The following is a 12,915-nucleotide window of genomic DNA, read 5'->3' on the forward strand; positions in this document are numbered from 1 at the left end:
TTTCAAATGTCGTTAGTGTTCTCAGCTTGTTAGTTTTTTGTGTTTCTGTAAATGCTAACTTTTCAAGCGTGAGTTGGCTTCCATGAGTATTTGCGTTTCCCATTTATTTGAGCCACTTTGGCTCACAGGAACTGCAGCTCATATACTTCCACTTTTAATACGTTTACTGGAAGTCTGACCTGCATTTACTGGGACAGAGAGTTCATTTGCGGCCTTATGATTAAGAGCTGGTGTGCTTGTGTGTACACACACTTGCAGAAGACATCTGGGGGGGTTAAAGCACCAGCGTGTTTCTAATTGGTTGAAGCCTCCTTCCATGTCTGGCTTGCAGGGGCGTTTGGGGGTGAAGTTGACTGCATCCTGACCACACCACAGTTTGAAGTGGCTGGTGGTGGAGCTGGTGCTATGTTGACATTGTGGTGGTTTGTGTGATTTGGCCCGGCTTGTTAGCTGGATGTTACACAATTGAGCATCCATGTTATGTGCTGGTTTGCATGAAGACTTTTGAAGTTGTTACTGAAAAATTTCAACTTGCTAATTTGGTTTACTTGGTAAAATCTTCGGTGGTTATGACTGTTGTTTTCCTGGAAAGACCTGGAAGATTTGAATGGGTAGTTTTTAGTAGTCTGTAAGCTATAAATTAAAATTATTTTAATTTAGTTGCAGAATCAGCCACCTTCTTGCAGTAAGAGTGAGCTATAAATTCTATTATGAATACATGAGATTCTTACTTTATTGCTATATTCATGTTATTCCCTCATATTATGCAGTGTTGTCTTTAAAGGTAACAGTTTCTAATTTAAATACTCAATAAAAGGCTGTTAACTGTTATTGAGTAAAACCTTATGATATGATTCATGTGGTGTTTTTCACTGCTAGATACTGTGAATGTGTGCAGATGTACTGAGGCTCAAGGTTGTTTAACTGTGTGTGGAGCTTTGTGTGCGCTGTGCCTGTCTGGCTCTGGACATCCTGTTGCATTCCAGTCTGACTTAGCCATTTTCATGACTGTGTTTTGAGACTCTCAAAGACACCACAGTTCCCAGGGGAGAGTCTGTGAGCCGTGATTAGACATACCCACCTTGCCATCCCGTCCCCGCAACCCTCAACACAAGAGACCGGTGTGTTATTCCAGGAAGTTGACAGTATTTTGGTAGCGATGGCGGTGAGGAGGATGAAGGGCCTGGCTGAGTCAAAGGCTCGGGGGCTGTGAGTGAGATGCTTTTCCACTGGAGTGAATAAGTCACCCCTCGGTCACCCCGATATGTTTCACGCTACAAACAAACCCCTACGCCTGTTCTCAAACAGTGAGATACGTAAACACATGCACGGCACCGGGGAAGCAGGTGGGTGCGAGGACTGGCTTCCTGCCCAGGTTTTTCTTCCTCTGGATTTTGTGTGCTTGTGAAATTGGTGCCAGCTCCTCTTCCAAAAATTTATAGGAGGAATCGGTGAACGAGAGATTTGCGTGGTTAATCATTTAGCCAGCTTCACGAACTTCAAATACAAACTGTCATGCACTTCCACTTTGTTGTAACCGAGGCTTATTGTCTGCGGCCTGTAGCTCATTAAAGTGTTGGAATCCAGTTTGAGTAAAATATTGGTGTCAAGAACAGACAGTACATGCAAGTCTATAAACATGTATAGATGGGTTTAGCTCAGGGATCATCCTCTCCTACTTGCTTTTGATGTTTTTAGCTTCTGCTGTGTTGTAGTATGGATGGCTTGTTGTAATGCACAGCATGCTATGCACCATTTTCAAGCAAGTGCATCACTTTAAATAGACATGCAATTCAGCAGCTTCTTTTGGAATTTTAGATTCTGGTACCCTGTGAGCATCAGCTCCCCTCCAGTTCACAAGGCTTTCCTTGCTGGTGGTGCTAAAAGCACGATTGGAGAATAGTCTTTTTGAAGTTTGTGCTTTGTCACAAAAAATAAGAAGCCTTTTATTTTTTCGTGTCAAAAATAGATTGCAAAGAGTTATAAACAGGACTTCTTCTTTTTTTTTAAGTTGAGTAAAGTGCTGATTATTACTTTTTATGTTGAGCATTCCTATTTTTCATCTTGTTAGGATACCAGAGGGAATGGAATTTGTAAAAAGCACATTAATACACAGCAGAGGGGGAAAAAAATGTAACTACCACTTTCACAGATATAGTGTGGCGAGGGCAGGGTAGGGCGACTGTCTTGGACGTGTAAGAGGGAAAAGGGGTAATGGGGGGCTGTAACCAGGGCTACCAATAATTTAGAAGGAGAGAGGAAAAAGGGGTGTGGCAAAGGGGAGGGGAGGGAAACGGGATGGGGGAAGCAGCAGAAGTGGTTGTTGTACGATCAAAGGCTGAGCGAATTGTGTCACAGACAGAGTGGGAAGAATAGCATTGAGTGGTGTGACTTGCATTTTGATTTCCTTTGAGAGCTTGGGGGGGTGCGAGCGGTGATGGTGGGAGTTTTCAGGAGCACGGCTCTGTTTTGATCCCATTACCAACAGTTATCAGGTCACTTGTTTGACCATTAAGGATCTCTGAGTGAAAGATGATTTTGCGATGTTCTTATGAGTCATAATGTGTGAAAGTGTTTGAAAATATTTAGATGAAAATATGAAATGTATTCATCCAGTGCTGCTATAACAACCAGAGTGAACTGGTGCACTGCTACAACAAAGTTTGCATCAATTTTTATTTTATACCAAAGCGCTGAATATTAACCTTGTCTACAGGTGGTTCTCCAGACAGAGGTGTAAGATTGGTCAGTGGGGGAGTGTGAGTAGCTTGAGTGACAAGCCGAGTTCAAATACCCGCCAGGACTTTATTGCGAGTGTGGCTTGTGTAACAAAATATTCATGTGAAAGGCTGCCTCCCCAAGGGGCAGGACAGATGGGGTAGAACAAGAGACGCCCCCTTGTGGTACTTGGGGAGTGCCTTATGCCTTTCCTCCAAACCTGGGGTACGAAGCAACGGAGCAAAGTGGAGCACTTCGGTGCTTCCAGCAGGCTGAGCTGGTTTGATTTTTGGGGCCTTGCAGGGAAAGCTAGCAGTTGGAACACAAGAGCGAACAGTCTGTCTTATTGTGTGTTTGTGGAAGTGCGCGTGTGTGTGCGTGAACGCACGTTTGCATATGTGCTCGTTAATCTTTTGTCTGCTCCGCCAGTAGCTGTGACCCACTTCACAAGATCACCTCTCATCTCTCATCCAAGTCCGAGCTCTTTTTCCTTTTGCTCCCCATCCCCACATCCATCAACGCATATACGTCAACATCTGAAAAAAAAAAAATGTCCCTGTGGTGGAGATAATGGTGCGATGGCCAGCCTCTAAAATAACAACATGGTGCACAACAACAACACTGTCCCATTTGGAGTGCAAGTGCCCCCGCACAATGGCCTAGTGTTTAGGGACCAGGGGCGCAGGCGGGGCTCCCCACCGCCATCCAAGCTGTTAGACAAGCCAGAGAGAGAGGTCATAATCACAGTGCAAGCAGGGCTTCGTTTCCCGGTCCTCATGTAGATCTATCTATCTCTGCGTCTTTCCCATCTGCACGCTTGCACCTTATCTAACATAACATCCAAAATGTTACCTTAGTTGACTGCAGTGCGCGGTATGCACAGAGCAGATGAGATGGTATGATTTGTACAGTGATGACATGTGGAGGGGGGCAGGTCGGGAGATGCAGGTTTAATGGAAAACTTACCAAGTTAAGCACTTTAATCTTTGTCTTTCCCTTCAATTTTGCCGTCCTGCAAAAGCTGAGAGGGAAAATGTGCTTTAAAATTATCATACCAAATGTGTATGTAATGTATACCTGCTCTGCCTGCCTGCTCCTGTCAGCCTAAGGCAAATGGTCAACCTGAGCAAGCTTTGCTCTACAATGAGAGAAAGGGCAGCTTTGAAAATCAGTTTTATGTGAAATCAGAAAGACAAGGTGACTGCATCCTGTGGATGTGTGAAAAGGTGTTTTGAGTCAGGAAAGCCTCGCTCGGTGATGTCTTTTTATGTGTTTGCGCGCTGTTGCAAGAACGATCCACTTGTTTCAAAGGGTTGTGATTGAATGTTGGAGCTTAAGCTTTCATGTTTGAGCACACGTACTTTTGTCTGTGTGTGGGAGGTCTGAGGAGGAGGAGGAGGATTCAAGGATGAGGATTTTTTTTTTCCTGTAAAGGTGTAATTCAGGCTATAAGAGAGAAAACATGTGGAAGAGTAAGTGTATGTAGTATGAAAGGAGACTTACACTTTTTGTTACTTTCTGTCAAATATGTTAACAATGGTGGATGCTTATGTTAAACATGGCCAAAGTTTCAAATGAGTACACCGGATGTACAAGTAATGATTAGAAGCTTAAATCAGGCTTCAGATTGCTCTAAAGTCCCAGGGGAAGTTTTTCTACTCTTGGCTTTGAATTATATCACAGAGAGGGGGTTATCCTCAATACCCAGTTAGAAAAACTTTGGCTAAAAGGTAGTAGGAATGGAGCTAAAATGCCTCATTTTAGACAAAGACTGAACTGAATAGCTGCACCAAAGTCCAATAATGTTTTTCTTGCCCGGGAAAAAATTCGATCATGATATGCTAATTTCATGGTGTACACATGTCACCCCATTAGGCAGTGGATTATGCTCACATGGGTCATGCAGAATGAGGTTAATAAAGTTGTGAAGTTGAAGTTTTGTAATTTTGTATTTTGTCATATCGCGAAATTTATCGTTATCGTGAGAATACTCTGAAATATCATGATGTTCTGTTTGGGCCATATCAACCATCCCTGAAGTTAATCATCAAAAGTTACTTTAGTACAATCTAGGAATACAAATATGGAGCATAAATTTAGCATATTAGGTTTTTCTAAATGTAATTCTAACCTTTATACCTCAAGAAGCAAATGATTTCTGCTGTCTGCTTTCGTGCTATTAAAGCCGATGCCTCTTATTCAGATTTCCTCCCTAAAGGCAGAAAGAGAAGATGCTACCTTGTGGAGCTGTAGCATGACGCACGTTGTCCACATTCCTTTCCTGTGACTCGAACTTAGTCCACTTGATTTGCATTTGACCCCATTACTATTAGCTAAGTCCTCCCCCAAAACCCCTTCAGGTCAGGGGCTTGACCTCTCAGGGTTGTGGAACTGAAGTGACTGGGCACTTTCTGAATTTCTCTTCAATTGGCCTGCTGCACAACCAACCTGCTCCCTCTGTGATGAAGTGGGGTTCAAAGGTCAGGGTTCACCAGTGGAAGAAGGGTATCTTGGGTCATCAGCAGTAGCCCCAGGTCCAGAGTAGCCTAAGGCTCGGCGCCACAGCGCTCACCGATTGGGGTGCCGTGGTCACCGGGTTAATATGAAAGCGGCCTGCAGGTCATTTGGCCCAGTTGTAATGCTAATACGCGAGCTTGTCTTTGCTGTGTTGCCAAGGTGGGGAATTGATCCAGGATTTTGGTGACTCCACTTAGTTACAGTTTTTAATCCGATTTTTTTTCTTTCTTTTTTTTCTTTTTCCTGATAATTACAGCCTGACAGTCGTGGCGGTCCTCTAGCCATTCCTTTTTGGTTTCTGTTTGGTTTGTGCTGGAGAGCTTTTATATTTTTGTGGGTATGTGAGGCAAAAAAATGACACTTAATAACACATAAAATGTAATAGAAATATAATAACCTGTAATTACACGCTTAGAGTGAATTTGTTTTTTGTTTATTGTTATCTTTTAATTTTCCTCATGACACACATCTTTTGGGAGTGCAGTCTAGCACATCCACAAGATTGGTGGTCTCCTGATGTCAAACTGTAGTTCAAAATTAGTTGTTTTGTTTTGTTCTTATTCTTTGAAAATCTTCCGCTTTGCATTTTTTCAACCTTCTTCATCAATTAGCGATTTATGCCCTCCTTTATATGTAAACAATGTGTATGTGCTTGCTCTGCAAAGCAGAGAACTGGTGCATATTACTGACCTTGTGTATGCGGTGACACCTGAAGTTACCTGATAGACAATGTTTGGTGCTCCTCGAAGAAAATGTCAACATTCACTTTTCAATTTAAGAAGAGAAGATAAAATGTAACCAGTCACTGTGCATGTATGCACAAGCACAATAGAAACGGCAGCAGCATTAATCATTTCCAGCAGTAACAATGGTAGTAGACTTAATGCACCTTTCCCTAAGTAGAAATTCAGTAAAAATGTGCCTGATCAGCAGATCCATGAAAGCACATAAATCCTGATTTTGCTTATGTTGCTGCTGTTCTTTAAAAGGTCCTCTGTATGTTTAGATTCTGGATAAGATAAGCACACAGAGAATGGCTCAGATGCCTAATGCTTTTAAATTTCATTATAGGTTAAAAGAACATTCTATTCCCTATAAATATGAGGAATGCATCCAAGAGATATTTGCGCAGCTTTAAGCTTGTAATTTATCTCTTTGTGAGTCAAATTCAGAGCGTCGGGATTCCAAGAGCCTGAAACTTGATACATCATGTATGTCGGATCCACATTTTATTTTTTATTCTTGAAGGTCCACTCTCACTTTTCTAATGTGATACTAGCTCCGTAGCATAGAGACAAATATTTATTTCTCCATCTTATTGTCTTTCCAGATGCATCCTTTGGGACTATGTAATAATAATGATGAAGAGGACCTATACGAGTATGGCTGGGTTGGCGTGGTGAAGCTGGAGCAGCCGGAGCTGGACCCCAGTTGTCTCACGGTGCTTGGAAAGGTAAAGAACTGCTTTTTTATGTTTTCAAGTTTCCGTTGCGCCACCGTATTAGTTTCTGAATTTGCCTTTTGTTTCCCGTTAATGTACATCCAATGATTATCGTTTCAGAAAGTTAATATATTACAGCACCTTGCTCTTTACTGTGCTACTGCAGGTTTGTTGAACCATGCAATAAAATGAAAATCAGCATTTAACAATGCAGTTGAGTCACTTTGACACCGTAATTCACTGTAAATTGGAAGCTAGCAATACTCTGTGATATTCAGAGCCCAAAAACTACCCTGACTTTTGCCATCTTGGGGCACAAATATCTAATAATTTGATTACTATTTGCCTAAAATTACAATAGATAGTCACCTGTCAACCCGCAAATAAAGGAAAGTTATTTTCCTTGCATTTGATGAAAATCCCTTTAAGGGTATAGCTTTGATATAGTGCAGTCACTGAGACAATTCATGGAAGGATGGTTTAGTTTTATTTTGCTTCTTACTTCCCATTGTGGTCAGAACAAGGGTGCAGTGATCCCTCCCCAGTCCCCATCCTCCCGCCCTCCCTTCCTCCAGTGCCCAGACCCCTCCAGAGTCTCCGAGTGGTATTTTATCATGCTTTAATTAAGTGTTCCTCTTAATGGAATGTACCAACATTCCCCAGAGGATGAAGTAAGGGGGGGTTGTCCATAGTCTCATTTAGCCTGTACATTCCTGGTGACAGAAAGAGAGCAGCCATTCATAATTTCAGAAGCCTGCGTGCCATATAAACATCCTAATGGTGCACTTTGTTTGATGATGGTTTCTAGCTGACATACACTGAGACCTGAAAACTAATGTTATGCTCAGAACTCATTAGCTGGATTCATTAGCTAAACAGTCTTTATCGTGGCGACATGCCCACACTCGAGTTTCAGCAGCACAAGTGGAAGAAATGGCACGTGAATAATACATTTATACAGATGGTAAAACAGACATGTCTTCAGTCTATCAGATTTTTAATGGTAGGTAGTAGGCTGTAGTACTAGAAGTACAAGCAAAAACCTGACAAGGTCACCAACATCAGTCATTTCCCCTCCTGGTTTTTGATTCAGTTTTCTACAAATGCAAACTGAATGTGTGTTAGTCTTTTCTGTAAGCTTACGAATCATCTCCGTATCATTAGATCAGCAATTTAATACGAGCAGGTGCATTTTAAGAAGGAAGAGAGCGATTCGGAACAAGGTTGATCGTTTTTGTTCAGTCGTTCCCGTCAGCTTATTCCTTTATACCATGTTTAAAACAAAAAATAAAAACACAGGAGAGACGGAATGAATGGAGGATACAGTATGCACCGGTGTCAGATTCAGATGCACAATGTTGTGGTTACGCGGGATGTGTCTTAGCCAACTGAGCCACGGGGACACCCCAAGTTAGAGAAAGCCACACCTTCCGCTCAGTAGACCAGGTCAGAGCTGAGCGCTAATGAGCTGGGCATTTTTATACATTCTAGATCTGATCTTTTGCTAAGGGACACTGTAGCGGTGATGGCAAGAACTTTGGCCTGTGACCTTTTGGCCTCTAGCCAGCCTCCCCAACTTCTAGGTCACTCTTGTTTCCTCTGTGTGTACTCAGCCAGGACTATAATTAGAGGAGGGAAAGCCCATTGTTGCATCTTGACAAACCCTCGCCTGGGGCCTGAACACAGCTGGGTGCTTTGCGTTGGCACAAACGCTTTTGCCAGGCCAGACAGTCCAGTGTTTACCCCCCTACCAGTCTGCTCCCTTTGCCCGACCAGCCAGCCAGACCGCCGGGCCGCTATGCGCCCAGCCCCATTCCGGATACGATGCCCACTCCCGCACGCTCACCCCGCCTGGCCTGGCCTCGTGCTCGGCAGCCCCCACCCTCCTCCTGCCCTACCAGACTGGCCCCTGACTGAACCCAAGTGTGCTTTACTGCCACTTTGCCACCAACAGTGTCAGGGTCTTGTCTGGTCAATTTAGATTCCATTCAATTACAGAAACCTAGCGAAAAACACAAAACAGAGTTGCAAGACGGAAAAAAAATAGTGTTTACTCTAATCCACATCTAAATGTAAAGTGTCTGGGAACACTGGGCCCCCAGCTGTGCTTCGGAGCTGATCAACACTTACTGATGGGCATTCCCTCCTCTGTTTAGGGTTGGCTGAATTTGAGGAAGGGGCTTGCCTCGTCGGGTCCTTATGATTATTCTGACAGTTTTAAAAGCAACATTTGATCAAGAAAACATTTCTGTTGAGACCTGATGAATCCAACAGAATTTATTTTAACTAATAATCATTTCAGAGTTGATAAGCAGACTGATGTTCTAGTGCTATGCTAAATGTTTAGCACTGTATAGTCTCTTTCTTGGTTTTGATTGTCTTCAGTTGGAGCTACACAGGACATTGCTCCTCTGTGCTTTTGTGATTTTGTGCTCGGTTGTTCAGCTAAGTGGCACAGGGATGTCGGGTTGAGCTCATTATTGTAGAGAACTACTCGAACAAATAAAATAATCGCACTAGAGGAAGACACAGGAAAAGGGGTCGGTCATTCCAGCCTCTGAAGTCCATGTGCAAACTTCACTAAAGTGCTGGCGTGTCATATATATGTACACAGTTTTTTCCTGCACTTCCTGTCTGGTTCCTGTGAGAGCTCCAGGACTATAAAACCTCTGACCTCAGTGTGCCACAGCACTAGAGCCCCTCCCCATAACAGCAGGAGAACCGAGAGCAAATCAGCTCTCACTGTAGTGTTTGATGTGTTCTTATCAGATTTGGCTAAAAAGTCCATTTGTCTCGTTTATAGTGTCCTCTGTCCGAAGGCCTGCCCTGTTGCTTTCACAGCGCCGTCTCTGTAAATCCAGCTTATCAACCCTTAGCTTTCTCTGGGGTGTTTGTAAATGTTGTAAATCATGCTTACAGCTCTGCACACATGTATCCTCTTTCATGTTGAACTATTTATTGCAGTCAGTTACATATTCTTGGTTGTCATTTCCTCCTCGCTGCTCGACTTTCTCAGAATTGACCTCACTCCCGTCTTCGCTACGCTGTCTGTTCACACGCATTCACTGCGATTTTTGGCAGCTCCTCTGGAACATGAAATCATGCCACTGGCCTTTATTGGGGGCGCAGACCCGTCGGTGTCTTTGTTGCAGTGCCAGTAAGAGAGCTCTTCTTCCAGTGCTGCAGCGCGAGTCCAGTGGGCACTGGACTCGCACTCGGGGTGTTAGCATGCCGGCTTTCCTCGTTTCATCCCGCCTGAGTGTTCATGACATAAGTCCCCATCCCTGGAAGCAAGGAGAGGGAGGGCAGAAGAGTGTGTGGGCAGAAAATGAAGGTAAAGAGTTCGGAGACTTGGTGTCTCAAAGAGATGACCTGGGTGAATGTGTCTGTTTGGTAAGTGGGTGGTTGGGGTTTGCATTTAGTATGGTATATATATATTTTTTCATATATGCACATAAGTAGCAAAATGGAACCTGTCCTCCCACACGGCCCTGCTGCTTGTGAAAAGCAAGACTTTTGGCTGGCATAGCATGTAAATCTCCCTGGTATGTGCCTGTTGTGTGTGGCCTGGTGCTGGCCTTAACCAGCTTGTCTCTGAACCATGATCAGTTCCACCTTAAACGCCAGCCAAAAACAACAGTTCATCGCAGCGGAGCGCGACTGGCCCTGAGATCGGCCGCTACAAAGCACTTAAAAATAACTAGAGCAACAAGAAAAGTTTCGAGACCTTTACTGACATATCCTCCCCGAAATAAAGCCAGCTACTTTAAAGTTTCTGCCAGAGGCATACCACCATAAAAAGTGTATCCTGTGTGGGCAGCTCTGTCTTTGACACACACACAAGCTTCATCTTAAAACAGCAGTTTCTCTGGAACAATGTGAGCGGGCAGAGGAGTGTGTCCTTTTCTACTGTGGTCCTGAAGTTGGCACTGTGGGACAGCAGGCCAGAGCAAACAGCTGCTGAGTCTTAGTGCTAAGTGGCTCTTGGACTCTAACTGTGTCTGGCATCTCAGCCAGAGCTGCAGAGAGGGTGTAGTGTGTGTGTGTGAGAGAGACGGCAAGGAATGATCGGGATATGGAAAGTGCACGAGGGCTTCAAGAATGATGTGCATCTGAAGAAAAGGGGAGAGATGGGCATTAAAAAGAAAGACATGGCTACAGACAGATGAGTGCGATATTGCCGGCGACTGGCTCATAGCCTGTGGCCACGTTGGCCATCCTAGACGCTATAGTTTTACACACTTTACTGTTAGAGGTCATCCCGAGGCCACGGCAATGCCAGTAGGGTGTCATGCCACAGGCCGTGTTGTAAAGAAGCTTACATGCTGGATTGAACTGGCTCTATGTGGTTTTGTTTTCAGACTTTTTCATACGAATACTGTCTGATCAGTGGGTGTATTTGTGAATGTGTGCATGCTGTGGCTCATCCGCTGTTTATCAGTATGGACATGGAGACCTAATGGGCTGGCAGATCAGCTTGTGTTTTGATGAAGATGGCTGAATGACTCACTTTCTCTAATGATTCTCTTCTCACGCCATTTTTTTTGCCTTCTTCATTTCACTCCTTCTGTCATAGAAAAGAACTTCGTGAACAGAAGGAAGGAAAATTGCTGCAGTTCTACGCTCCGCGTTCTCCCGAGTGTTTTGTTAAATTGCAATTGATCTGCAACTTGCACAGAGACTGTTCGATAATGACGAAGCTTGTCTTTTTGTTCAAAGTTTTTAAAAGAACTCTTTTCTCAGAAGATCTATAAAGATGCATGATGTCGATGAGACAATTTTCCCCTGAGATTGTGCTAAAAATTACGGGGCTTATTTCCGTTCAGTTGAATACCGCAAACCGAAAGCCAATCTTTTTGTTTAAATCAAAGCCGTTAGCTCTGACGACCCAGGTATGGAAAAGAATTGAGGGCTAATATTCACAAACTTCTTAAACTTGTTGAGTTTTCACCTAACTTTAGGAATTTGCTTTTTTTTGTCACTGAAACATGTTTTTGTCGAATTCGGCGGCTTGTAATTTGAAACAGTTCCCACACATTTGAATGCAAATACAATTCTATCTGAGACTTCAAATGATTAGAATAATAGCCAGGTGATCACTCAGGATTTGGTGTTCTGTGCAGCCTTTTTAGCTCTTAGAAACAAATCAAGAAGTCGGCGAAAGAAAGGTTCTAGATCTGAAACGAAATACTTGATGAACTTCTTGTTACCCTGATGGGGTGAAATGCACACACTAACTCTTTAGCTTTCTCTCCACCTGGTCCTCGCCCTAAGCACTCTGCACAAACACTTTCAAACGCGGCAGCGCGGAGGGAGGGATGGAAAGAGAAACTGAAAAAGAGAGGAGGAGCAGCAGGGAGAGAAGAAAGGGGGAGGAAAAAAGAAATCTTGTGAAGCATGGAGCACTCAGGGGCCTGCCTCTTGGGTGCTTCTTTCATGTTTGTGTGCGCCTCAACTTGCTGATATTATCTTGGCCGCTCTTCCGGGTGGGGTGTCAGGAGAGGTTTCCACTGTGACCAGGCAGGAGCCTCTCTCTCTCTTTCTCCCTGTTATCTGTTTTTAGCCTCTTTTCAGGCTCTTTTCTATCAACCTGACGTCCTCTGAACATGGTGGATTTATATCTGAATGAGCGCCTGAGTCACTTTTCTGGAAAAGTCATGACCGCAGTCTTACACGGCCTGAGCAAACTTTTTTAGCATATGCATATGAACATTCAGAATCTGTCATCATGGGATTTTTGGTACTGAAAGCTGTTTGATTTCCAGTTGTAGTTTACCTGTAGTCATATATTTGGTTGTGTCATCAAGCAATCTTCCTTAAAAATAACCTAGCTTTTAATTAGCTTTTAAAAGTGACCTGCATTAGTAAACATTGACCTTTAGATGAAACAGGAAGTCCTTAGTCTCATATCTGTCCCAAAACACGAACCGTTGCCAATTCAGGGTAATTGGCTTCATACCTGGAAGTGCAAGAAGAACAATCCCCTTCGCAGCCTTTGTACGAGTTGCAGAGGCAGCACAGACAGGAAGAACCTGCTCTTGGTAATAACGGTGCAAAGAATGAAGTTTTGAAAGCATTCAAAACTGCGGTGACCCTACAGAAGAGTGAAATGTGTCCATTGCACACATGCCAAAAAACATGCACGTAAAATTTTGCTCCCTCGTGTTGGAAAGTTGATTAAAGCTGTAAAATAAAAATGACAAGTTAGAAATGTGATCGACAGCAAGCAGGCACTTTAG

At 43.6% G+C, this 12,915-nt stretch overlaps 1 protein-coding gene across 1 annotated transcript in view; it reads left to right on the forward strand.

Annotated features, from left to right (window-relative positions):
• The window catches only part of znrf3 (zinc and ring finger 3), a 67,102-nt gene that overhangs the window by 29,227 nt on the left and 24,960 nt on the right, over positions 1–12,915 (forward strand). The window contains 1 exon segment of the mRNA XM_003454145.5: positions 6,566–6,688. Within this exon segment, the coding sequence (XP_003454193.2) occupies positions 6,566–6,688 (123 nt within the window).

The sequence above is a fragment of the Oreochromis niloticus genome, linkage group LG12 (genome assembly GCF_001858045.2).
Source record: "Oreochromis niloticus isolate F11D_XX linkage group LG12, O_niloticus_UMD_NMBU, whole genome shotgun sequence".
NCBI lineage: Eukaryota > Metazoa > Chordata > Actinopteri > Cichliformes > Cichlidae > Oreochromis > Oreochromis niloticus.